Genomic DNA, 27,829 nt, shown 5'->3' on the forward strand with positions numbered 1-27,829 from the left:
TCTTAAGCTATCAATAAATAATGCATTACCAAACCATTCTTATTAAATAAAACTTACGCCATCTAAATAATCTATCCTTTAAAAGAAGGTTATCTATTCTGGTTATTCGGATGCATATTCTTGAATAGCTTCGTCGATTATGACAAAATATTATTATTTTGGGCCAAATTGGAAAAAAATATCACTGAGAACTAATTTTGAAAATCTCGAGTAACTACTGATTTTCTTCAAATTAATCTTTTGCTTATTAAACGCAGAAACTACTTATTAATAATAATAAACTGGTAGTTGCAATAGGACCAGCTCATAGGTCACTATGGTGGAAAGCATCTGAAATGAAAATAAAAAAATATTTTCATTGAATTCCATTTTCATGTTCCAAATTGGAAGAGGCAAACACGGTATTAGATATAATGTGAAGGGCAGATCTAACTTCTTTTATTAATTGGAGTTGATGTCTGCTGCCCTGGCCGATTTCATATATTGCTGCCATTTTGCACTTTCATTCCGTGACTAATTATCCGATAGGGTAGAAAATTCTACAGAATCGGAAAGATTCGGACGGGCAAACGGGTCTACCTGGTAAGTGGTCAATACCGATCATATACATTGGCGCTTTAAAAAAATGGCAAGCACTTCTTACATCGCACCAATGCGTCAGCATCCTTGGAAGGTTATGTCCCTTGTGCCTGTAGTGGCTGGCTCACTCAACCTTCAAACCAGAATACAATAGTAAGAATTGCTGTTTGGTGGCAGAATATTTGATGATTGGTTGGGTAACCCAGACAGCTTGCACAATTCCCTGCCACCAAGTGAAATGAGATACTAATAAAACACTTACCTTTTAATTAGTTCAAGCCAGGGCTTACGCCCAGGTTACCATGATCTGTAATTTCATAATATGCTAACCAACGAGGTAGCTAAACTTAAGAAGGAAATATACTAACAATAAATTTGACTGAACCTCAATACATCTGCTTATACTGTTCAAGTCCCTCGGTTTGAATTCGTTTTTAAAATTAGCTTCATGATCGATTTGTGATACGTTAGTTATTCCGCTCATTTCAACTACACTGGAAATTAATTAAAATAAATACAAACCGAAAGTACTGTTACTCTTGTGACGTAAAAATATCCCAGTCCACTGAGATGAATCTTTGAATGATACACTTGATCTATAAAACGCTGCACCTTAAAAGAAAAACATAGTTTTATTTATTGTTTCGAATTCATAGATGACATCACATCAAGAAGATGAAAAAGTTGTTAAGTCAACCTTGAACTATCTTTGCTAATAATTTTAGTAATATTCTATTGCTAATGTGTATTGAAAAATTATAAATCAAAACCAAATCAATCTTTTAAGAACTCTGCGGATATATATTTTTTTCAGTTTTCTACTTGCTTACAAATATTCAACATTTATAACGAAATAGTCATTAATAATAAAATCTAAGGTAAACTTTGTTCACAAAAAGTAAGTAAGTAAAAAGTTTGTCCTTTTGGTAAGGTCAGTTTAGTCCGATTTGAAATATTTTTGCGTTATGCGACTACTTGTCGTGAAAGGTAATTAGGCTGTCTTAACTCTTCAAGCCTCTCAATGCTAAACTAAAGACTCCTCTCCAATTCAGGAGAAGATTTGGAGCCTATTCCACTACGAGCATATTGTAGCTGGTGGATATTGGTTACATGTGGCAGATGTTTATCCAAAACATACAAGTATCCTTACAATGTTTTTCTTCATTGCCGAGCCCGAGATTATAAACACGAATCAAGCTCTTAAAAATCCAGTGGTGCCTGCCCAGATGTGAAGCCTCAATCATCACATCTCGGCTCAAGTTTTGCTTATTTTATTTATATAATATTTATTGGGAACTTTTTCGTACTTTAATTATATAACAATCTATCATTATAATATGTACTTGTTTATTTTCAATTATAATGTCAAAAGAAAAAAATATAAGTGTGTTTTAAACTTTACTTAAAAAAAAACATTACCCATACTAATTTTAGTTAAAAATTCAAAGTACCTCAAGATTATACGCTGATGCTGGCAAAGTATGAAGAGCTCTCAGAGGTTCTCGGCTCAGGGTGTGGAGATGGGCTGTGAAGGTTGATACTAGTGTAGTCCTGAAGATCAAATGTAGTGTAGTTATTATCGAGTCTAAGACCACAATCCAATCAGAACTGAAAACAAGAAAAATATAAATCAGTAACCATTACTGTGAAAAAGCACATGAAAACTGACTCAAAAAACCCCACTCATTTTTTTTTTTATGATATCGGTAGGCGGACTAGCAAATGGGCCACCTGATGGTAAGTGCTCACCACCGCCCATAGACAATAGCGTTGTAAGAAATATTAACCTTTCCTTACAACACCAATGCGCCACTAACCTTGGGAACTAAGATGTTACGTTATTTGTGCCTGTAGTTACACTGGCTCACTCACCTTTCAAACCGGAACACAACAATACTGAGTACTGCTGTTTGGCGGTAGAATATCTGATGAGTGGGTGGTACCTACCCAGACGGGCTTGCACAAAGCCCTACCACCAAGTGAATTAATCATTAAATATTATAATTACTACAGTCAACTTCGCATGTCTCGGTCAACTCTTGCAGTTTTGTTTTTTAAAATGTTTTGTATAATTATTAATCAGTGAAACTATTACCGATTTTTAGATATTTCAGTACAGCGTCAATAGGTATTATTATAAAACGCATAATTAGTTTAAATGTGATCTAAAACGTAAACGTTAGACATACAAACTAAAATATATCTTATTTCGTTAAACGTTAAATCGTGTTTCGCTTATTCTATTGAGCTCTTTAATAAATTTGCATCATATACTGCGAGTACGAGGAACGCCATTCTTTTTTATATTTGTTCATCATAGTGTACTTTATGGTATCTATCTTGGAATACTGACCTGACTTGTATAGCGCTAATAAATCACTTCCTATGTTCACAAATGGAATTGAATAACACACAAGCGTAACAATGTACCCATATTTGAATAGCGCTATTAATTAAGCATATGCACCCTAATTAAACATTGAACGGTACTCGGTGATGAGAGCAAGAACATACCTTTTCGCGATACCGCAGTTGGGATTATATGAATTCATTGATACTGCCTTCTGCCTCCTGAAAAGATGAATAATTATGCAATACACATTCAAAGTCAAATAAAAAATGTGTCATGAGACGCCCGGTTCGAACGAAGTTGCTTTTTGCTATTTAATACGTAGTCATTAGTAAGACACTGGAATATATTAACGTTTCAGAATAAATAAATGCCAATAAATAAAATCGTTGTTAAAAGTGTGTATCAATAACAAATAATAAGTTAAATTAATATTATATAATATCATATATAATAGAAAGGGCGGGAAAGTTCGCCTGAAGGGAAAGGGGGGGGGGAGTAACATACGCTCTTTCCTAAAGTGGTGATTTCTGCAAGTTCAATCTTCTGTAATAGAACTTCGTTCCAATAAAGCACACATTGTTCAGGTACACACTGCCATTGTCAAATTAGAAAGCATTTATGTCATTTGCTTTGTTTTTTTTTATTACCTGATAGATTACGCACAATCTTTGGCTCGAAAATTAACGTTTTGAAGAAAAAAATAAAAAAAATATAAAAGTTTATAAATCTATGAATGTTAAGTTAAATTTTTATTTGTCGCCTCGTGTGGGAGGTCTTAGATGATAGGTATAAAATAGTTGCAATCCATTCTTGGGACTCAAGCTAGCTTCAAAACAAAATTTCGTAGAATTCGTTTCAATAGTTTGGCCGTTGAAGCGTAACGTAAGATCAGATTTACTTTCACGTTTGTAATATTAGTATGGACAGCAGAAATTAGTTACGATCGAATTTGAGCAACTATTAATATATATACTTACTGAATAATATCATAGATGTGTTTGCACACGACAACGAGGTTAGATAGAAATGTCATGAACACGAACGGGTTTATATAATCATCGACAATTTTCACCAAGCGTGTTAAGCGAGTGTAATGTGCTTGTAGATCCATCCAAGGGATTCTTCTGTTCTTCGCGCACTGTAACATAAACTTACAGTCTGACTTATACATGTATAAGTACTTACATGTAGCGTTATCTCTTTCTTAGATTTATTATTTGAAAGAAGACAGCATTATGTAACTTTAAAACTGCTGAACAATGTTTATTCGACGAGCACCCGAAGGTACGTGGTACCTACCGATAGACATCGGTAATCAAATCAAATCAAGTTTATTCAAGTAAACTTCACAACGTAGCGTTTTTGAATCGTCAATATTAAAATACTACCACCGTTTCGAAAAGCAGCCTCCAGCGAGAAGAAACGGCAAGAAACTCGTATAGTTGCTAATAAACAGATTTACAATGCTGATTTTTTAAAATAATTAGTGTCCTGTGATGAAACCCGAGCCTAAATCCAGGCGTTTTTTTCTAAAAAGTACTCTTTTAATGAATAATAAGACTTATTTATTAATTTAGTCTTAGTAAACTTTTCAAATTTCGTAAATGGTAAATTGGTTACATTATTAATGTTAGATATATTAATCATTCCCCATATTACCAATGCGCCCTCAACTCTGGGAACTAAGATGTTACGTCCCTTGTGCCTACAGTTACAATATCTGACTCCCCCTTCTATCTGGAACACATAAATATGAAGTATTACTGTTTTCCGGTAGAATATTATAGATCAATTCAGACGCAAAACAGGTTATCGGAATATGAACTACATATCAAGATATTGTAATAATGTCCAATATAGTATGTTATGATAAATCTTATCAAAATTTTAAATTATCACGCTCGTGACAGATATTTGTACCGAAATAAAAACGAACTACATTTGAAAAAGTTTATTAAAGCACGTTTATCGTCAATTCTATCAACATAACATGAAGTATATATCAAAACATTATTCGATTTTAAGATCGGAAACAAGCCCCCCCCCACATAAGGAACTAAGGTAGTACGTCTTTTTTTACCTGTAGTTATACCGGCTCACATATCTTTCCCATTGAACATAACAAAACTGAGTATTGCTGAGTTGGTGCCTATCAAAGGGGCTTTAATTAGTCTAATATCAGCTTCGCATAGTCGCGTTGTTTTAAATATTGAAATGGTGACTGTTATTAAATAGAAAGTTATCGAAAAAAATCTATATTTAACAGCTATTTGGATAACCAAATTATATTGACTCACCTGTATTTGTCTGATTCTCATTAATCGATTGAAATTCCGAAATCTATACACCAAATAAAGTGTTACAACAGTAACAAGAGCGTCAACAAAGTAGTACACAAATGCCGTTTGAAATGTTGTCAGCTGAAAATTATTAAATAATAATAATAAACACGATAGTAGTACGTCTGCATGTGCGTGTACGTCACGTAATGAATAGGATTCTTGGATCTAAAGAATATATAGAAATTCAAAAAATTTGGTGGATTTGCGTATAAACGACGCTAGAAGACAACTGTGACTCGAAACTCAGGAAGAAAGTTAGTGTTGATTTTTTAAACTATTATCTCCACGGTATTGAAATAAGTCAAAATTAATAAAAGGCAAACATTGTGTAAACTTTGTCCATGAAAACGGGACGAAAACGAAAAAAACCTTAAGTACTTGCATAACATTACAAAATTCCCGAATTATCTGAACATCGCAAAAATATTTGCCTGAGTGGTATATTAAGTTAGAGACATATAATCAAAAGTTTTTGTTTTTCTTTTTTTGCATAATTTAAAACGTTTGGTCATAAACTACTTATGTTTCTATTTGCCGAGACAAATAACTATTGCCATTTAAAAGTCTAAGTTTATTAAAATATCCAGTACCTGTAACAAAAATGCGATCCCGTAATTAAAATTGACATTTTCAAAGACCCAAATATAGTAAAAAGCGTAGTAACTTTTGAAGGAGATGCCTTGACCTGAATTGTAGCACAAGGATGCCATTCTGACCGTAACTATTAAATGAATAAAGTGATCAACTGAAACAAATATAAATCAAATATGATTTAGTACGACACGATAACTAGATCATATTAATTTTCGGGTTCGAATTCTCAGTAGAACCTATACAGGGTATATTAGGGTTGGTGGAATGCACATGTGGCAGAATTTCGTTGAAATTAGACACATGCAGGTTTCCTCATGTTTTCCTTCACCGCCGAGCACGAGATGAATTATAAAAACAAAATAAGCACTTAAAAAATCAGTCGTGCCTGCCTGGGTTTGAATCCGAAATCATCGGTTAAAGTGCACGCGTTCTAAACACTGGGCCATAATTTTATTACTACATTCTTATTCACGAAATATAATTTAAGTTCTCATTTCATTGTAACATACCCAAACCGAAAAGTAGCAATGAGAGCATTATACGATTAATATTTTTGAAAATGCGTTGTGGATTTTGGAATGACGGCAATACTTTTTCAATATCTTCAATTTTCTTTATCATGTCCCTCCATGTAATGCTGAATCTTATTAGAAACATTGACGAAAGTATCGCAAACACTTGCAAGACCAGACCTCCTGGAAAAGGTGAATAGATTTATACAGATCTGACCGTTATGTTTGTGCCAAGATTTGTTTTGGTGACTTCACTATCTAGATGTTTTTTCATAACCCATCTACTAAGTTTGTGTTCAAATTTTAAAATCTCGTGACAAATGTGGTAGCAACTACTAATGAATAATTATTTACCTAAATCTTTAAAACCCCGTTTTGTATGTATTGCATCGTAAAGGTGAAGCGATGCGCAAATAATTGTCAGCAATACACTCACAATATAGTAGATGGTATAATGCGACAGCCAAACACATCTTAAACAAAAGATAAATTAATGTTGCTGCGTCTCTTTCTTATTCGTTGAGTTAAAAAGAGAGGGAAGGAAGGCGAGTTAAATTTGTCTAAAGCGTTCAATCAGTTTAAAGCTGCAGGGTAGATTTTAAACAAAACGGGTTCCAAAATTGACATTGACTCGTGATCGTATATATTTTTTAATTAATTTTAATTTAGTCTGACTTATATCAATCAATTACTTAGAGAAGTATGAATCTCACTGTCTGTGCACGCAACATGTAATATGTGTCTAACTTTATTTTTGTATGGCAATTTATTATATTTTATTGTTCTACTCTATATATATTTATATATTTATATTATTATTGTGTTTCTGTGAATATTAAACATCGACTACTTGAAAGTGGAGGAGCACTGTAGTGGAATATAAAACCTGATTAAAACATATACTTTCTTCTAAATAGAAAATAATACAAACATGTTCAATAATGTAGTCTTATTACTGATTATTACGTAGTTATTTCCCTTTCGAAATATGAAAATTGGAAACAACACGGATTCATAATAGAATATATTGATATCAATATATTAGTAGTAGTAGGTAGGTAGTTCATAGACATATCTAGAATTGTTAAGGTTACGATTAATTTACGTGCTGCAATTACATCTTTGGACTCATTTAACAAACTGCATCAAATGTGCACTTGTAAAAAAGTTTACTAATAATATAATTACAATAAAAATATTGCAAAAACCGGAGAAAATAATTAATGCTCATAGTCGCCACGCTGAGCATGCGGGTTGGCGACCGTAGGGGGCAACTTCTCGCAACGGTGACGCTGCTGCCGTCAGCGATCTGTGTCACTTAGTTGCGCCATTTCGTATGGTTATACCGCCATCAACCGGTCGTCAGAGCCTCGTTGGTTAATCAGCAGGGTGCACCACGTGCAGGTGCGGACTTGGGGCACTGAGTTGCTATCCCTTTATCGCGCCTTGGGCGAGGCCTACGTCCAGCAATGGAATAATACAGCCTGATCATGATGAATTATAGGCACAAGGGACAAACTGTCTCAGCTCCCAAGGTTGGTGGCCCATTGGTTATGCTAGAAATACTGTTGATCACTTACAATTAGGAGCCCCATTAAACATAAATAAATGCTAATATATTATTATAATTATCATACTGCTGATGCATTATGGATTATAAATATTTTATAATTTTAATTGATATTTCTCACCTGGAAAATTTGCTTTCTTCATTCGTTAAACCTGTTATAGGTAAGTATCCTACCATTCTGCATACGACGAAAGTCCTCCTTACACTTTCGTAGAAACCTTTTACAGCTTTTCGTTCGTCCATTTCGATATACAATATTAGAATGTCAATAATTCAGGGCATTGGGAAGCGACTTCATGAAATAATTACTTTTATTACTTTGTACTTTGGCTATTAAGGCCACCGCCACATTTGACTCATTCGTTTTTTTTTTATATTTTACAGTGGTAGTTCCACGCTGCATATCTCCGGGATGCTGCCGGTTGTATTTAGCACTCGTCACTGTTCGGGACAAGCGAAGCAGGCAACATAAGGCAACCCATTTTGCAAGAGGGGGCTCAACTTTCTGCAAGTATGATTGAGCTGGTACCACTTATAAATTATTATTAAAGTAGAACTTAGTATGATTGTAATTCGGACGGATGGGGTAGATAATCCAGTAGCTTTAGGCACAACAGACATAACTTCTTAGTCTAAGCGGTTGTTATCGCATTGGATTTGTTATAACTGGAATAGTTTACAACATAAAAGTATGGGATGTGGTAATTACTTAGCAATGGGTATCTTAGTTCGCTTAGCTAATAAAAATAAAATATAGTGTTATTCACCACGCTATATAAAAGTTAAAGAAATTTGTAATAATTTGATACACTGCAATCCAACATAACTTCTAAATAAATTAAATTTTGAAAATCACCTTAGTCTAGGGTAGCCCTTAATATTGAGATTCGTATTTATTTTAACCGTCAACAAACGCTTTGGACATGTATTCATAAATGACAAATTACTTCGTCCACCTCAAGATTACATTAACACCTCGAGTATTAAATAAATTTAGATGTATAATTTATTAGACAAACAATCGAAGTGAGAATTTTCCTTAAGGCCTTCAGAGTTCCATTTTATTCATTTCTTGATTTATTTCTGGCATTTTCACCCAGAAATAAATGCCTAATCTTTATTAATAATGTAATTATTAATAAAGATTATATTAACATCTGAATCGATTTGATGAAATTTGCTACGAACAAAGCTTGGACTCACTATACTATATAAGACTCAATAGTTTATTTATCCTGAAGTATTTCACGATCAAAACTAATAAATTAATTCTTTGCTCGATCCTTCCATTCTAACAATTAAAGTAAGAATTCCTATGAAAATATAGGCTTATCCCTAGTATTAAACGTTTACACGCCCCTCCTCCCAATGTAGCAATATCCGGTTTTGATCTATTTAAAAATACAAATTAGTTCAGTCAAAACCGGATGTTGACAATCAACGTAAAATGTAACAACTATTTAAATCCAATTATTTTTACTGTTAATATACATAAAAACAATAAAATATGATCACATCAAATTCTCGACTTTACATACATGTTGTTTTGGGGATAACGGAATGAAAAAAATGTTTGTGATAGGACTTTGTAAGAGTAACAAGCCTTGTAGATGTTTTGCACAACGCGTATCGCAGTAAACTCCACTACACGAACATCGTGCTCTTTTTAATATATTCTAGTATGTTTTTAAATTGACTCCGTCTAAATTTGATAATAATGTCCTTATTTATTTATCTATGTGGCTATTAGTGTCCATAGCTCACTAGCTGAACCTGCGAATTTACCCTCGTAAAATTCATAAAACTTTACCTATAGTAAAGCGTTATCCCCAATTTTATTCCCCAAGTGAATTAAAAAAAAAGACAAGACTTCCCCAGGTCTCCAACTACCTCCATACCAAAATTCAATCCATTCAAAATTACGCATTTATAGTAATAGTATAAACAGTAGGCATGCATCTAGATCTACATCTAGATCTACATATCTACAAATATTGATTCATAATAGTTATACTATTTTTTCTAGTATTTTTTTCTAATTAGACGGAACCAAATAGTTATAAAATAGACTCAGGTACAAAAGGACGTATAAAAATGATTCATAATGTTTGATATTTTTATAAATTACACTTAACACTTAATCTCTTAAAGGGAACGTCAAACTAAATTATGATGTACGACAAAGTGACATGTTTATTTATTACTCATATACATGTTATTATTTTTTTTTTTATTTTATAGTCTTGGCTGAAAATTAAAATGTCTTTTACGCCGATCAGGTGCATATAATTACATAAAAATTATGATTTTCGTTAAACTTCATTGCTCTAAATATAATTATTATAAGTCAATGTTATAAACCTAATTCAAGTATTTTTCAGCAATCGTTACTTATAAGAAAAATATAAAATAAATATCAGGTTTATACAAACTTAACTGGGGCTTGCCGGAATTGAAGGCACCGCAAAACCCACTATAAAACCACCGGTACCTACTCCGTCTTTTCGCGGGACGTCACGGGATCGCTTGCGCATACTATGTGACGTACTGACGGTAGTCCCACCTCTGCGGGCCTCCAATTCCTAGGTGGTTTTCGGGGTACAGAGACCCCCTAGCCCCAGCGATACTTATGGTGGGATGAGAAGGTACCAATAGCGAAGACGTCTTCTCCCCGGTCTTCTTGGGCGAAGCGGGTACTATTTGTACCATCTTAATTTAAGTTTTAATGTTTGGCAGGAATATATACAATACAATATCTCGAGCAATGACGTCATTCCAATTCAAGGTCCTATCATTATTCCTATTACTCATCCTTACTTCTAGAATGATACCACAGGCAACAAATGCAACTTAGCCAGAGACTTGAACAAGCAATTGTGTTTAATGTGCTTGTTCTGTGTTTGCAAGTAAGAGTTTCCAGTACAGACCATGATCTCATATACGAAAATTTCGTTATGGAATATATGTAGTGGTAACCGTAATCGAACCGGTGGTAGCTTCACTTAATATAGTTTGTTAAATGACTATTCAAAAGTTCTTGTAAAAGCCTACTTGTGTCTTGTGTGTGCGTTGTGTCAACTATGTTGTCTTGGGTCTGGGTGTATGTGGTACCGTCGTTACTTCTGATTTTCCATAACACAAGTGCTTTGACTTACATTGGAATCATAGTGATGTTGAAGAAAAAAAAAATTAAGTAAGAGGGCATAGATTTTGTTACCTTATTTAGTATCATAAGATTATCATTTTTACTATAAAAAATATTCCTTGTCATTTCTTAATTATATAATAAGTATTAATATTGTAAGCAAGTAGATTACCAATTTGTTTTCTGGATTATACCGATATAATCCAATAAAATAAGGTACATAGTACAATTAATTTATCAATGTCAAACAAAAAAAAAAAAATCATTGCTGTAATGTCAAATTTTGTCTAGAACTCAACCATTTATCTCTTATTGTTAAGGCAGCGTTGGTAAGAAACGTTTTCGTTCGACCGGGTTTATTTCGACGTAATTTTCAAATCGGACTACAAAGAAAAAGTCTTTACGTTCTTGGTAAATATCGCCGATGACACTCACGAATAACGTTGATTTCTATTAGTGAGAGAATTTTCAAAATCGGCTCAGTAGATTCAGAGATTACAGTCTAAAACCTCACAACCGATAGAAACAAAAAAAAAAAAAAAGGAAAACAAAAGAAAAAGAAGAGAGTAAGAAGTATAGAAGTATGGGAGTATAGAAGTATAGAAAGTGTATTTTATGTTTTTATGCCCCGTAACTAGTATATTGTTATTATATTATATGATCAACCGAACTTACAAAGTGAAGTTCGATCGACATTTTATGAGTACGCTCCATTCGAAGTCCTTTTATTGTGCTGGTACTTCGCATGGTTTTTTACCGATTAAAGTAATTAATTTGACTTTCTATCACATATCATAATGCGTACGGGTTTGTCATTATGTTTAGATAGATAATTTTATTTTTGGTCTTTGGGCTGGAAGATTATGAAGTATATCTTCGAATGAAGCGTATTCATATAATATCCATCGAATTTCACTTTGTTACTTCATCATATCTTATATTTCGTACGCTTCATTCTTTGATATAAATATTATATATGTATACTGTAGATGTTTAGAGTTGAAAATTTTATGAAAAATAAAACAATGTTTTTTAAATAATAATCGACCTTTTTAATAAGTAAATTGTAATCACAGATTATTTGGGTAAGACAACAGACTTGGCATAGTTGTTTTTTCATATATATATAATTTATAAAACTTCGCTAATGACGGTGATTGGTTAGACCAAACAGCTGTCTCTCTTAATAGGTCCAGTGAAAATCGTTGTTTCTTTAAGTCTATGCCACTCTTATGGAACACTTCTTTGATCCAAGTGTTAATGGTTTCATATGTTGGTGGTTTGTGAGGTCGTTGATGTGTTAATAAAAGCTTGTTAATTGATGTAGGCCTGACAGTTGAAGTCACACTTATGTAATCTATTAATAGTGTCGCAGGACAAATAGCATTATTTTCTTTGAAGTAGGCTAAATGCAATACCGGCTGTTCGCAGTTTGCTGCAGAATTTTTTATTACCTCTCTTATATCAATTTGGATGCCAGAAGGTGTCATTATAATGTTATTAATTTCGATAAGAGATAATGTTTGAGCTGTGTATGCAGTAGACAGAGCAAGTAGTGTCACTAACTTTTTCGTGATATTTTTAAGAGAAAGTTCTCTATTTGGTTTACTTGCAATAAAATCAAATAGAATTTGTGGGTTCCACGTGTAAGAATATTTAGATGCTGTGGCCCTTGGTTCGGCTTTTCTAACAACAAGTAACTTATCTACACACAATTTTACTTGATCGTTAGAAGCTATTTCCAGAGAGTTGAGAGTATCGTAGCTACCACGGTTGAGTTCTTCTGATGAAGTTGTCGTTTGCTGGAAAATAAGGGTGAAAATATTGCATTAGTAACGAAGAATATGATTTAAGATTAAATCAAACTATTTAGCAAAGAAAACCAGGGTTGAGACAATTCGTTAAGACCGTCTAAAAGAATTTCATCTGCTTTGTCATGTTTAATTTTTTGTACACATTTAATATAATAGGGAATGGTGGGAATCCAAAAAAGTATAAATGTGTCCAGCTCCAGGTAAAAGCATCTGCAGCTGGTCAGGGTCTGTTTGCCGGAAAATGTAGATCTTAAATGGTTCGCAATATACTGTTTAGACGTGGGTACTGGATATCCTTTCGATTAATTTAGCTGATACGTTGTGTTGTCCACGCAGTTGTGTCAGCAGCTCTTATCAAGTTACTTGCAGTATTTCCAAATAATTTATATGACAACCGCGTATGCGTGAAATTGTTATAATAGACACTCCAACCTGTTTTAGTTTCATCTGTATAAAATTCTAACTCAAAATTTTGTAAAGCAAGTGGTTTTGATACAGATATTGTTCAACGTTTTATATCGTGTAAAATATCTTTAGTGAGCTCAAATTTTGTATCAAAATTTGTATTTGTATTAAGCGCTTCATACTTAAAGGACTTAAGTATTTTAACTGATTTAATATTTACCCAGCCCTATTTTACCGCTGGGTATACAAAAGTTAAGACTCCAATGAGAAGCGCAAAATTACGAACCATACAGACTTTTAAACGAGTAATTTTTTTTATACTAGATACAGTATTTTATTACGTTTATCGAATGGAATTGATATATGATGATAGCAGCTTTTATCAATATTAATAATAAAGCATTTAATGGTTTTTATGCTTTTTTCGATATTAAGAATACAAATATATATTCTGTATGTGAATGTATGTAGGTATATGACAGACTGAAAACCGTGATACCTTAGCTGGCTAACAACTACTGCTTTCATTATATTAGTAAAAGTTAGTGGCGCAGAAGACAAACCACCTGGCATGGCAGTATTTATTTCATAAGTCAGTGGGTATGTATTAAAATATTTAAATTTAAACCTTAAAAAATGTCGATGTTTTGGAGCTACCGGGACAAGTAAATATTGATCATATTTGGGACAAAATATGTTTTTAGGGACAATGGTGGCCATAATAAATTATTTTGAAATTAATTTTAGATAGGATTATATCCTGCTTTTCTTTTATAGAAAAAATATTTTTATGAATTATATACTGAACTAATTTTTAAGAAAATTGTATATATATATAGCTGCTGTTAAGAATACATTAAAGTACCATACAGGATTATTTGTAACTTGCGACTAAGAATGGTAGTAATGGTGCAATCTGTGATCATGTACCTGTCTAGTTGAGGCGGTACGGCACGTCTCTTGCTTGTTGTCGAAATCGCCGGGCGCGAGGACTGTGTTCACTGATTGCAAGCGGGAAGGGGAGTTGTCCTGGTAGCGATTACGAAGCCCTGCTGACTGAATAGGAGCACTGGATGTGGATGGTGTCATAGTGTCATTAATCTGAAGCAACTGTCTTTTGATCGCCTTGGAAGCTTTTATTCTTTTGGGTAAGTCCTTACCAAATAAAGTCTCGTCTCGAGTTTGTATATCAGCAAGAAAAGGTTTGTTGAGCACCCGATTTATATGTTGTTTTCTCACTTGTGTTTGAACATAATGGAGATCAGTGAGGATTCTGCATCCGTCTGATAATATTTTTACTACTTGAACATCTCCGTCACTATTCAAAAGTAATGTCAACGCCTGGTTAATTGCGGTTATACCCAGACCTAGTTGATCTTGTTCAGATTGAATACTCTTGTCTCGATTTTTTGCACTCTCCTCAAGTACCGCTGTAAGCTCTAAGTTCAAAGTTGGTGCCTTCAACAAAATACAATTATCAGGAATGGTAAATTGTTTTAAAAGTATTTCTTTTGTTGCAATTGGTAAGCCGTTTGTAAGGATCGGAGGCCAAAGTTCCGCTAACGAACTATGAATCTTCCTCGTCACTTTAGAAGTACCACCCAAAGCCTCGAGTAACTCAGATCTGAGTACGGTCTCTGGCTCTTGATCTACGTCTAGTGTAAAGCAAAGAAAAAATATTAAAAATAAATATTTATCCGATAGATTGTCTTCATTTAAATTTTTTTTTTTATTTGTTGTTTAATACTTTCTAAATTTTAAATTCAAAGTTACACCTTCGTATTGACTCGCAGTAAACGCCCAGGCTTATTCTTCTTGAGCGTCTGCTTAACCGCCGTGTTAACTTGCAGTTCATATCCCAGGAGAACTTACTGACGCTAGTTTATTGAAGTATTTTAAAATTTTTGTACATGTCTCCGGCCTCACACCTTAATTAGCCATCCAATGAAATGCCTAGTCACTTTACTAAACGGCTCAAATCGGTGGTGGTGACCTTTGGTGCTATGAGATGTCCAGCAACCCATTCACGCTTTCGGTTTCTTAAGAACCAATCTACGCGTCAGACCGAGAAGACCAAATAGAATTAGAGGGTCGGGCTTTTCTGGCCAATTTTCAAAAAAAGGAGAATCTAAAAAAGCAGTTACCCTATTTTATGAACGGAAGATGAATTGGCTGAGTGTTATTCAGACCGCTGGTTGAACGGTGTCCTTTAATAAAGTGTCTAGGCTATTAATTGAAAGGCTAAATTTACCAGTTGGCTGCGACATATACATAGTATTACTTTACTACAACATAGTAATAAATAAACTTACCTAGGTTTATTTGGGAATCCGACCGACTGGTCATTCGCTTAACATTCAACTCTTTGAATTCTTTTATATCTTCTTCAGCACTTCGTTTAGGCATTTTACTACCATTAAATTTAAATAAAGTATCCAGGTAACCGTTTTTTGTTGCTTCGCACGATAAAAGAATGAAAAACTCGAGCGCATCAAGCGATATAAAGAGAAAAAATCAAATTAGTTACTTTTATTCCTAAAAAACCGTGCGAAGTTGCCAGCAAAATAAAAAGACTGCAGTATATATTTATATTAAAGAATGAACAGTAGAACATATAAATAATCAATAGCATGAGGTACGATAAGATATAATGTGATAAAAGAGGATATAATTTGAGTTAAGCGTGTTATTGTTTGTAAACTCTATTCCAATGGGAATAGGAAAGAACAAAAACAAACCGATTTTCTTTAAATATATATTTATTTAATTGGTTATAATATGGATTATAATATAATATATAATATAGAAACTTAGATAATGTTCGATAAAAATTTTATTATTTTATATAGTAAGGTATAGTCAAAAAATTTAAAAGAATAAATTCATTTTAAAGAAATAAAAAATCTTAAAAAACATACAATGTTTCTTATTATTAATGAGGGAATAAAAACCTATTCATATAAATGAAATTGTGAGTGTGTTTCTATGACTTATCACTTTAACTACTTCTTTATAAGTTATTAAGGCTGTTTGCGAATTACCACGATCCAAATCATGACTCATTTTTATTTAACTAAAAATTCTGCTACCTAAAAACTTGAATATGTACCTATATTATAAATTACTTATATAGAATTTATTTAAAAAAAAACATACTATTACGTACAACCAATAAAATAAATCGTTCCTTAGCATTAATTACCCATTCCCTCAATAATTTTCGAGTGTATTTTTTTAAAAGATATATCAAAGATCTTGGTCGAGGTCCTTTTAAACTAAAAATTCTCAAGAGGCTGATTCCTTTTGTAAACTTCTTGATACAATATATATTATAATCAAATTGTATACGAAAGTCGCTTAATTCACATTATAAGCCGAACTCATTGTGGGTAGTGGGTGTACTCTCCGTTCATATAAAAACGCCTGCTAATTAGACTGCAAGCCATTTTGTCGTCAGTCGTCGGTCGGTACCAGCGTTGCAGAACTATCGATAGTTTGACTATCGATAGTTGATCTCGAAATCTATTCAGGATATCGATAGTATCGCTATCTCTCTGTAAGCAATACTATTGGTAGCAGCAATACTATTGATACTATCGATAGTATAATCTCATGGGGAGCTATCGATACTATCGATAGTATTGATCAAAACGATACTATCGATAGGCTATCGATACTATCGCTTACACCTTAACTATCGACAGTCTATCGATATGCAACACTAGTCGGTAACTACACTACTTAGCAGGTCGTTCCTTTATAGTAGTTTTTCGTTTTGTTTATGTATTTGTCATTTTGAATATTAACGGTTGTTTGTCGAATTTGGATTATAAATCGAATTATTGTTAAATATTTAGATTATTTTTAATTAATTAGTTTTAGATTGTTGAAACTGTTTTTATTTTTTAATTATTCAACTTCTGATTGCTAAAAACAAATATTACTTATTATAAATATAATTGATTTCTTATGCTTATAATTATTAGTTCAAGTCAAAACCTTCATTAAATATAAAAGCATACAAAAACTGGAATGAAGTATTAGTGATAGTGGCGAATTAAAGACATTTGTCAAAATTAGAAAAAAATACATTTACAACACAGACAATAAGAGTTATGTGCACAGTTCGCATTTTACCAAATTTCACTTCAACTCGTTTGATTGAGAGTTCAACTTGATTTGACCTCGAGTCAGCGTGGTGTCCTTCACTCAATATTTTGTTACCCTAGTTGTACCAAATTTGATTGTTTGATCAGGATACCTATTCCTTTCTTTAAATTGATTATATACTTATGGTAACTTCAGAAATATGGGCTATATTTCATCAACCATCGATGATATGAGCATCGAGCACCAATTGACGGTAGATTCCGTTTCCAATTTTAAACTTTACAACAGTATAACCGAGGAAGAGAATTGTTTCACCGGTTGCTGTCTCGAGACAACCACCTCTGACCCAGTTTTCTCATTGTATTGAATGTTTTAATAATTCGGGACAATTGTTTTTGATGCTCCAGTCAATGCGACGAAATTTCAAGATAAATCAAACTATTTCGATTGCTAACTTGGACTTGTGATGTATGAGGTAATATCTTTACCAACCAGCTTTCTCCTGAGAATTCTGCAGGAAACAACGTTACTCTCTGCTATTTATGTTGGGTTTCAGAAAAAATTAGGACGTTGTGGAAATTACACCATTCGTGAATTGCACCAAATGGTTGTATAGGCAGGTTAAATTTGTACTGCATATATATGCATGCATGTATGTGTTTGCATGCCATATTACTAAATATATTACCGGGCCTCAATAAAGTTTATAGTATTATTATGATTCGTAAAACTATATTTATTCTAACTGCTTAAAACTTCTTGGTATACTATATTAGATGTAGTATTATTATCTGGTAACAAAATATACTGTCTCTCAGAACTTCCAACCCGAGATAAGCTAACATATAACTGCCCATGGGAAAAACACTGCTTTCTCAGATCAATGCCTACCAGAGAGAATGTTTGACCCTGGGCCTTATTAATAGTGAGGGCAAAGGAGATCTTGACGGGATATTGTAGTCTTTCAAACGGTATGGGTAATTCCGTCGAAATAATGGATATCCGCGGAATATAAGTCAGTTGTCCTATTGCGGACCCTGTGAGAATGGTCGCCACTATTATATTCTCCCGCAACTCTTTTATAAGCAGCCTTGTACCATTACACATTGTGGGAGGGCTCAAGTTTCTTAATAGCATTATAGGAATACCAACTTTTAACACGAGGTCGTGAGGAGGTAAACCAGACGGATTCAAAGAGTTTAAAAATTCTTGAGAAAAGTGCACTATATCCTCACTATTACACACCGTGTCAATAGACCTATAGTGTTTGACTTGACCGGGAATTTTCTCTAAAATTAGTTCATTTATCTCATCAACCGTATCGTTTCTGGGTGATAATATTGCCCTAGAAGAAAGCCAATTATAATCTCTATCCAATAAATTTTCAAGATCGGGATATATTGCGTCTATCAGATCTTCTAACCTATCTAATATGTGACCTAATCTATTGTCGAGTTTAATGTAATCGCTAGTATCGTTGTTGTTAGAACAGTTAATTTTTCCTTCTCCAAGTTTTCGTAGTTGATACGGAAAGTCGGCATCGTAGTTGTCGCTCAAATGGGCTCTCATGTTGGTTCGTAGACTGAGAATTTTCACGGAACTCCATAAGTAAGATGATTTTAAGCATGCCGTGACGATATCGGCGCGTGTTCCTTTTGTTATTACAGGTAGTGTTTGCCGAAAATCGCCCGCAAAAACAAAAGTAGCACCACCCATAACAACATCTGAGTTTCTAAGATCTTTAAGCGTTCGGTCTACTGCCTCAACATGAGCTCTATGACTCATGGTACATTCGTCCCATATAATTAAAGATGTCTCTTGTAAAAGTTTCCCAAGAGGTCCATTTTTACGTATGGAGCATACTGAACGATGTTCCAATGATACTGTTAGTGGTAACTTAAAGGTGGAATGTGCTGTTTTGCCATCATTTAATAGAGTTGCGGCAATCCCTGAAGTAGCAACGGCTAGCCCATTTTTCCCGGATTGTCTTACTTTTGCCAATATCAAATTTGCGAGGAACGTTTTTCCAGTGCCTCCTGGGGCGTCCAGAAAAAATATTTTACCCCTGTTGTTGAGCGCACTGTCAATAATTACATCAAAAGCTTGTCTTTGATCTCTAACTAATTTCGCTAAATTCTCATTAACAAAAAGTGACAACGCATTGTTGTCGTACGAACGTGATAATATTACATCCGATGCATTGTTATGTGTCCGAGTTGGAGAAGGTAAACCAAAATCACTTAAGGTTTTCTCATTATGTTCTAAGAGTTTATTTTCTATTAGTATTAGACCTTCATTGTAGACGTCATAATTATAGCGTAAAGTAGAGTCCTGATTTTGCTGTCGTATTCTTATGTCGTCACATAAATGGTTTTTGAAGTTTTCCCACAATTTGTGTGGTTGAGATGGGTGACAAAATAATAATATCACTACAAACAACTCCCTCAACTTTGAAGCTGAAGCACATTGAAAAGTTAAAGCTTCTTTCAAAGTTTTTTCCCATTGGTTATCGTTTTCTATCAAATCTCTCTCACGACAAGCAGCTTGGTATGTTTCTTTGACAACTCCATTTACAGTTTTTAAGTCCTGGAATGAGGTGGGACCACGTACGTGGTGAAGCAAAACTCTAAGATAGAAACACTCTGACTGAGAAGGATGTACACTGTATACTCTTCCCAAAGCAGTATCTTTTCTTATTCCTTGATGCCCAGTGACATCTTCTCCGCGTTTTCTTCGGGTAAATTTATTAGAAGCCCAGGTATAATAGTGGATGACTTCGTGATAAAGTAAAGTTTTTGCGAAGCTATCGGAATTGCACAAATCAAAGTATGCGGTTAGTGTTGTTTTTGGTGGGTTTTCCACTACTCCGTGCACATTGTCCGGTGAAAAATATACTCTTTGGCCGTTTTCTAAATGTATGGCTAACTGCAATACAGTAGGGTATCTGTCATGTATAGGAAATTCCAACAATCTCCATACCGCTTCCGATGTACTTATGTACCGTCCATTTAAATAATTTTCAACTTCATCATGAGCATTTCTTACGCCAAAAGTTGTTTGATCCGACCCTTTTTTCATATACTTACAAATGTATGTTATAGCTTCAACAGAACTGCAGTATTCCACGTTTATGTGGGCGTTAAAAGTTCGACAGAGAATTGGAGAGTACGGGACGATCCATGTGTTGTCTATAGTAACAGTCCGATTACGAATACTGATAGTAGCTACCTGACCGCCTTTATCAAGATTTCGGCGCCGATAAACAGGATATCCATCTTCTCCAGTTTGGGTAACAGTGACAAAAGCGCGTGGATATTTTTGTGAACATATGCCATTTTTCATACACGGTAATGTAAGATTTTGCTCCCCACATGGTCCGTGTACCATGTGTTTGGTCACAATGTCAAACAATGCCGGATCATCATCTTTATTGGGTAGCTCAGCTACTATAATCTTGTCAATTTCGTCAGGTTGTATTTTATTTTCTAGCCAAAACAACATGTGACAGTGTGGTAAACCACGTTTTTGCCACTCCACACTGGCAATATGACACTTGACTGTTCCGAAAATTTCTTCTTTTGTACATAGCTTAATAAGCTTCTTCATTTTTAAACGAAAGACCCTTGCTATAATGTCATGTCGGTCGAAAGGTCGCTGCCCAGAAAAAAGTTCTTGCTTTATTTCTTCCCACTCGGGATTGCAAGTGAAGGTAACAAATAAGTCAGGCCTTCCGTAATTTCGTACGTATGTCATAGCGTCTTGTATTTTTTCATGCATGTATCGCGACGAGCCCGTGAAAGATGAGGGCAAGATAATGTGTTGGCCAATATTTGCAGCATTTACATTAGCATCCCTATTTAAAGCATCTCTTAAATGTATATAATCTTCAGCTCTTAACTTTTGTTGGTTTCTGGATATAAAATTCAACCTTTCTGATATCATTTTAGCCATCATGTCAACGCAGTATTGACTGAGTAAATCTCGATAATGATGTAAAGTATTGAAACGGTTATCTTTGACCATTAGTCTGTATGCATAGAACTGCCTACAGGAAACTGTTTTGTTTTGTGTTGAACCTTGTTGCTGTATAGTCAGATAATAGCCATCTTCTCCTTTCACAAACATCAACGGATACTGCAAGGGATCGTAAGCGCGATGCAATTCAGACACTCTTTTTAGCTGGTCATCTTTACTATGTAGTATTATATCTCGGGGTCCTTTGTCTTCGTCTACTAACAATACGGCGACTTCGTTTGTTGTAGGGGAGTCGTATCTTTCTTGATGTTGCTTTTGTGGAGTGCGATCGGCATAAATTATTAATTTGAAGTTGTCCAAGAACGATGCGCTTTCTAAATTGTATTTGAAACTGCGTATATATTCGTTATGGCTATTTAACATGGTCTGTAAATCATTGATCAAATCGGTTTTTAAAGTGGGATTCATGTTAGATCGCAAAGAAAGTTGGTCCGCATCGGAAATAAAATATGTCTGTAAAAATTTCGGGCTTTGACCTTTTGTAGAAAGAAGACTACCAATTAAATGATAAATCTGACCCTCTATTTTAAAAGTAGGCATAAAGTTTCCTTCGCGAATTTCTTTGGCACCGAAGGACGTCATTTGAAACAGTGTATTATATTTACGTATATTCTTTAAAAAATGCGTAGAATACGGATGATCACTTGTCAAGAGACTTTTTAGAGGAAGTGGCGGCTCTTCAATATCAGGCAACATCACTTTACCTGCAGCACAACACATACCATTTGGTTCATCGCTCCATTTTTTTGCAGAACACTTACGACAGATTTTACTCATGGCTCCAATTGTTACTGTGCTCTGCATAGCATAATCGTTGTTGGGATCATAATTGAAAGCTGATCTATAACTGTGAGGTGCACTTCGATTGCGTATTCTGGATGTTCGCTGTCTCTGTGACGCCGCAATAAGCCTCTGCGAACGTTCGGTGCTAGACTCCCTAGCACGTATTTCTGCCATTTTCTGCCTATGCTTCTCCAGTCGCTGAGACCTTTCGGTGCTAGTCTCCCTTGCACGTCTTGCAGAGGTAATTGCTCTTTGGCTGGCAAGCCGCTGCGAATGTTCGGCGCTAGACTCCCTATCACGTATTTTTGACATATTCTGTCTATGATCAGCCAGTCGCTGAGACCTTTCAGTGCTAGACTCTCTAGCACGCGCTTGCAATCTGTATTCCCTTTCTCTTGCAAGGCGCTGTGCATGCTCAGAGGAAGTTTCTCTTTTTCGGCGTACAATAGCCGCTCTTGTCTTCGATGTGTGTTTAGATAGTTGAGATTTTCTTTTAGGCATACTGCTGTTATTTATGCAGAACACTTCGATTGACTGGAACAATCAAACAGTGAGTAGTTCTAATTAGAAATGTCGATGGAAATAGTTATGTATTGAAAAAAATATTACGAACAAAAATGTAGTTCTGATAAGGCATTATTATAAAAACAATTTCGAAAGTATGCGTATCACGTTTCGAAAATTTAAATCTCGTCAACGTCTGCTGACTGTGGAGCGGATACTACGACCGACGCGACTGAATTGTCTTTCGTATTTAATGTTTTAAATTATTTCTTAAACTAAAATTTTATCGAAACAAAATTACCTCGGTAATAAAGCAATTTATTTGTAAATAGATTGACGTGTTATATATGTACAAAACCGTCTAATACAATTATGACTCAACAGTGATAACGATCACTTTCTATATCTATGTCGTATTATCTATGTAACCATTCGTCCAATTATATTATACAGTAAACGGGAGAAGTCTTTTGTTTTAAACAATTGAGATAATAATTTGCCTTTTTTAAAATAACTCATAACCTTTGATACATTACATTTACATTGCATACATTAGCAGCCTGTAAATTTCCCACTGCTGGGCTAAGGCCTCCTCTCCCTTTGTGGAGAAGGTTTGGAGCATATTCTACCACGCTACTCCAATGCGGGTTTGTGAAATACACATGTGGCAGAATTTCGTTGAAATTAGACACATGCAGGTTTCCTCACGATGATTTTCTTCGCCGCCGAGCACGAGATGAATTATAAGCACAAATTAAGCACATGAAATTCAGTGGTGCTTGCCTGAATTTGAACCCGAAATCATCGGTTAAGATGCACGCGTGATCATGATCATGAAACATGATCTAACGATACAAATTATTTTTTTTATATGATAAACTACTTTTTGTGACTTACTTATGCGTGGCTGGCTTTATTGGATATAAACTCTGTTTAAATACGATCGCTTTCGTATGCAACGCTGATACAATTGATAATGTTATTTGCAAGAGAACGCATATCATTAATTTTTTATCAGTAGTACTTGAATTGATAATGAAATGGAGCTGATTGCTTGATATAACATTCAAGTTGTTATTATGGAGGAACTGCAAGCGGTACGAAAACTAGCTAGAACGCAGACGATATCAACGTTATCGACATCGACATCGACATCGACATGATCGCCTTCAATATATAATTACTGCAAAGCAAACATTATATTGTAATTTAAATTCGAAAATATGTGACGTGATTGGTGTAATTCAATTCAAACGAAAACAATTATGCAAGACGTGGTTTCCACACATTTTGTGGAAACAGACATTTTAATGCCCAAAAAACATTTTTTATTCCTTATGCTTCGTGTTTATCTCTTATTGAAATATAAATCCCATCAAAAACATAAATGTAAAAATGAGAGCCATATCCAATATTATGATATATATCTTGGTTGTAGACTTCAACGACAAAAGAAGTGAGATCTAAATGGGTGCCAAGTTCATGGTCCTTCCTGAAATTTATTTATAACTACATAAAATATCATTTCTTCTTATAATTTAGGATAATATATTGTAGCCTAAGGTCTGACTTGGCTAGTTCTCATATACGAATTATATATATATAGCCTCCGCAAGTTCTAAACCTGTTACAAATGATTTATAAACACAAATTAAGCACGCAAAAATTCAAGGCGCTTGTATGGATATAAACTCGCAATATCTGGTTATGATTCATGTTTTATAGTGACTGGACAATCGCAGCTCTTAATGTACGTTAATACTAACTAAGCAATAATGAGCTGTCCTCCATTCTCCTTATATGTTCTGAGTTATAATTTGTTATTATAAACACAAACTACAATTTGTGTTTATGAACATATAAGAACTAGCCAAGACAGACCTTAGGCTACAATATATTATCCTAAATTATAAGAAGAAATGATATTTTATGCAGTTATAAATAAATTTCATATCACTACTTTTTGTATATAAATTATTAGTAGGTACTTATTAATAACAAAATTAATACCAAATGGTTTTTGTTAAACTATTTTATTAATAATAAATTAATATTTTTTTATTTTAAACGTAGGAACGTTTACGGAGTATAATTGTCGTTTTTGTGATACGTTCTATATTTTCTTGTACCTCTGAAATGTTTGAGTGAATTGCCCATTCAGTGTCCGGAGTTTTTTTACGCGTTTTCTGTTTATACTTTATTTGGCCAAGCCGGGCAGTATAACGTGCGCAGATGGTTGTACTCTACAATAGAGCTCTCTTGTGTCTTGATTTGACTTGGACCTAAATTGATAAGATGTATTCCATCTAAGGTTTTAACTCTGGAGAGGCCAACGTAAGCCTGCTCATTACTAAATATAGAGGAGCCTATGTCGAGAAAAGCACCGTCAAGGCCTTTTGATTTGTGGATAGTAGTAGAATATGCTAAGCAAATAGAGAATTGTTTCCTTTGAACTTATACATTACTTAATATCTGAAACTTGGTTTTGACTTCTAGTTCGCAAATTAAATTATGTTTAAATTTAGTTGTTATTTTACACGCGCTATTGTTGTTGTCGACGTCCCAATGTACCTTCTCTATTTTTCCATTGGACCCATTCACCAGTCCTTTGCTGACATCAGCATGCTTGCTCGATACTGTTCTTCCAAACAATAAGGATCCCCGTTTGTAGCGCTATGTACATACTTAAATCATACCAGTTACAATATACATACTCAACTACAGTCTCACTAAAGCTATTTTTTTGTTGTATACTCAAACAAAGAATATGCAATCCAATAGACTAGGCAGCTTCCATCGGAAGGCAGTGGAGTAATTCTTTTGAAAGCGCTTGCCACTCGCTCGGACACGTCTACGACAAGGTTTTATCGCAACGCTTCTATTCCGCTGCTACCGCGTCGCGTCGCGCGTCGTTTACCGAAATGCCTATAATTATTGTTTTTTAAAGTATAATGATTTTGCACCATTGACGTGCGCTAAATGCCAGTTAATAACGTAATAAATACGAAAGTCGACTATACTCATAAGTACTAAAACGGAAATATTTGGATTAAAAAAAAATTAAGGATGGTTCAACTCGTTATATATTCACGTGAAGACCTTAAAATTCAAATTAAGACCGGCTGTCATGACTTTTGATTGCTGGTTCTTACATTTTTTTTTCTGTTATTACAGGAACTATAAGTCTATATATCTAACTATATAACTTGTAATCGGTGGAAACTTAATTGGTCTATGTATTTATTTTTGTATGAATTATTTTCAATTGATTGGTTGTAATACTGTTTGTTTCCCAATAAATAAATAAATAAATAAATATATAAGTGTTCCTAATAGACCCAATAAAATGAAAAATTATAATAAAATGATAAAAAAATTTCATTTTCAAATTTTTTCCTTTGTATTGGCTTAATTATCTACCTACATGCCAAATTTCAACTTCCTAGGTCACGTGGAAGTAGGTTATAGTTTTGATCTATAGGTCAGTCAGTGATAAAAGTGACGATTTTTAGACGTTAATATATCTAAATAACCGTTTGAGATGCGTTTATGAAATTTGGAACACATATGTATCTCGCGAGTCTCAATATATAAGCCAATTTTGAAACGTTTATGTCAAATAGTTTTTGAGTAATGAGGAGGTCAAAAGTGGCTCCAAATGGTACGTGTAATATTACACACGGTGCTGCTCGCCAGTTCTGTTACTTGAACTTGGCTGACACGCTACCGCGTGTCTAGAACACACGGTGCTGCTCGCCAGTTCTGTTACTTGAACTTGGCTGCCACGCTACCGCGTGTCTAAATAAAAATTAAGTATATTTCATACAGAAATAGCTCGTGCCTTTTTTGCTTTTTTTTTCCCGCTGGAAAAACTCGTTACGCACTTCACCCACGCGATGGAAAGTGGGGGGGTGTGTGGGACTCCCCGGAGCCCTGGACGCACTCGGCGTCGTACGCCGGGTTTACCCACTAAAAAACCAGCGGTACCCTCTCCGTCTTTCGGCGGGCGCCACGGGATCGCTTGCGCATGCTACCGTGACAACCTGACAGTCGGCCCGCATATGCGGGCCTCCAACACCTAAAGGGGGGACTGAGACCCCCCCTTGTCCCTGCGACGCCTATTGAGGCGGGGCGAGAAGGTGCGCGTAGCGCTAAATAGCTCGTGCCTGTGCGAACTTCGAACAATCAATTATTTATCAGCCAATCGTAATCTATGGGTGTGCATGAACTAAAAAATGGCCAAAAAGCTTTCAAGTTATGTGCGCCAGAGTTACACAATCTGCAGTCGTCTGCCGTCTGAATCTGTCCCGCGAGACGGTTCGTAACAACTCCTGTGAACTGGTCTGCTGGGCTAAGGCCTCCTCTCCCTTTGAGGAGACGGTTTGGAGCATATTCCACCGTGCAATGCGGGATGGTGGAATACACATGTGGCAGAATTTCGTTGAAATTAGACACATGCAGGTTTCCTCTCGATGTTTTCCTTCTTCGCCGAGCACGAGATTAATTATAAATACAAATTAAGCACATGAAAATTCAGTGGTACCTGCCTGGGTTTCAACCCGAAATCCTCGGTTAAGATGCACGCGTTCTAACCACTGGGCCACCTCGGCTTACTCTTAAAATGTACTATGATTTGATAAATTACTTTTATTAATCGCTATCATATACATACAATTTTTAGCAAAAAAAAAAATCACCAATAATATTATGAAAAGCTTGCGAATATTTTCTTTATATTAATGAATCGATCGAATTGATTTGTACGGTTTCGTTTATATTGACACGAATATAATGTTATCGTTAGATACTTTTATGTCTTGTTCAATATACAAAACGTCGATAGTCTTATTTATTAGGTATGTATTCCTTATTTTTCATTACGGGATCGCTTGCGCTTGCTTTCTTGACGAAACGAACATATTTCCTACGCCAGGTATACGAATACATTAATACATTTTTATCACTGACCTAGAAGCCTGCAGCTATCTCTTAAGTGCTTTGTGATGGATCCGCTTCCACAATAGCCTTTATTTTCTTCATTTTCCGCTTTGGTGTCCGGACCGATATCAAAATATACCGATAT

At 34.7% G+C, this 27,829-nt stretch overlaps 3 protein-coding genes and 1 long non-coding RNA gene across 4 annotated transcripts; all 4 read right to left on the reverse strand.

The window, feature by feature from the left end:
• Nucleotides 1–287: 287 nt before the first annotated feature.
• On the reverse strand, nucleotides 288–2,087 carry LOC125075572. Its single transcript, XR_007120220.1, has 3 exons — nucleotides 2,031–2,087; nucleotides 1,102–1,191; nucleotides 288–330 (listed from the first exon to the last, which is right to left on the reverse strand). It is a non-coding gene; the product is annotated as an uncharacterized LOC125075572 (long non-coding RNA).
• A 10,078-nt stretch (nucleotides 2,088–12,165) lies between these two features.
• On the reverse strand, nucleotides 12,166–15,866 carry LOC125068997. The gene is made up of 3 exons (XM_047678404.1): nucleotides 15,627–15,866; nucleotides 14,245–14,969; nucleotides 12,166–12,897 (listed from the first exon to the last, which is right to left on the reverse strand). Exons 1-3 carry the CDS (start codon nucleotides 15,718–15,720, stop codon nucleotides 12,166–12,168), a joined length of 1,551 nt encoding a protein of 516 aa, XP_047534360.1. The 5' UTR covers nucleotides 15,721–15,866.
• Nucleotides 15,867–17,426: 1,560 nt separating this feature from the next.
• Nucleotides 17,427–19,457, reverse strand: LOC125071586 (ATP-dependent DNA helicase pif1-like). Its single transcript, XM_047681910.1, has one exon. The coding sequence runs from the start codon at nucleotides 19,207–19,209 to the stop codon at nucleotides 18,166–18,168; it is 1,044 nt and encodes a 347-aa protein (XP_047537866.1). The 5' UTR covers nucleotides 19,210–19,457; the 3' UTR covers nucleotides 17,427–18,165.
• On the reverse strand, nucleotides 19,311–23,700 carry LOC125069008. The gene is made up of 3 exons (XM_047678414.1): nucleotides 23,644–23,700; nucleotides 19,417–22,776; nucleotides 19,311–19,337 (listed from the first exon to the last, which is right to left on the reverse strand). The coding sequence occupies exons 2-3, from the start codon at nucleotides 22,741–22,743 to the stop codon at nucleotides 19,311–19,313; spliced, it is 3,354 nt and encodes a 1,117-aa protein (XP_047534370.1). The 5' UTR covers nucleotides 22,744–22,776; nucleotides 23,644–23,700.
• Between the last annotated feature and the right edge of the window lie 4,129 nt (nucleotides 23,701–27,829).

Source organism: Vanessa atalanta, chromosome 2, assembly GCF_905147765.1.
Source record: "Vanessa atalanta chromosome 2, ilVanAtal1.2, whole genome shotgun sequence".
NCBI classification, from domain to species: Eukaryota; Metazoa; Arthropoda; class Insecta; order Lepidoptera; family Nymphalidae; genus Vanessa; species Vanessa atalanta.

Excerpts from the sequence above, each read along its gene's own strand:
- LOC125068997 (XM_047678404.1), bottom strand. The coding sequence starts at position 15,720 with ATGCCTAAACGAAGTGCTGAAGAAGATATAAAAGAATTCAAAGAGTTG. Across the intron at positions 14,970-15,626 it reads GGATTCCCAAATAAACCTAG|ACGTAGATCAAGAGCCAGAG; the intron begins GTAAGTTTATTT and ends GCTTTACACTAG. Across the intron at positions 12,898-14,244 it reads GTACCGCCTCAACTAGACAG|CAAACGACAACTTCATCAGA; the intron begins GTACATGATCAC and ends CTTATTTTCCAG.
- LOC125071586 (XM_047681910.1), bottom strand. The coding sequence starts at position 19,209 with ATGAGTCATAGAGCTCATGTTGAGGCAGTAGACCGAACGCTTAAAGAT.
- LOC125069008 (XM_047678414.1), bottom strand. The coding sequence starts at position 22,743 with ATGCCTAAAAGAAAATCTCAACTATCTAAACACACATCGAAGACAAGA. Across the intron at positions 19,338-19,416 it reads CAAATTTGATATTGGCAAAA|CACATTCCACCTTTAAGTTA; the intron begins GTAAGACAATCC and ends ATGGCAAAACAG.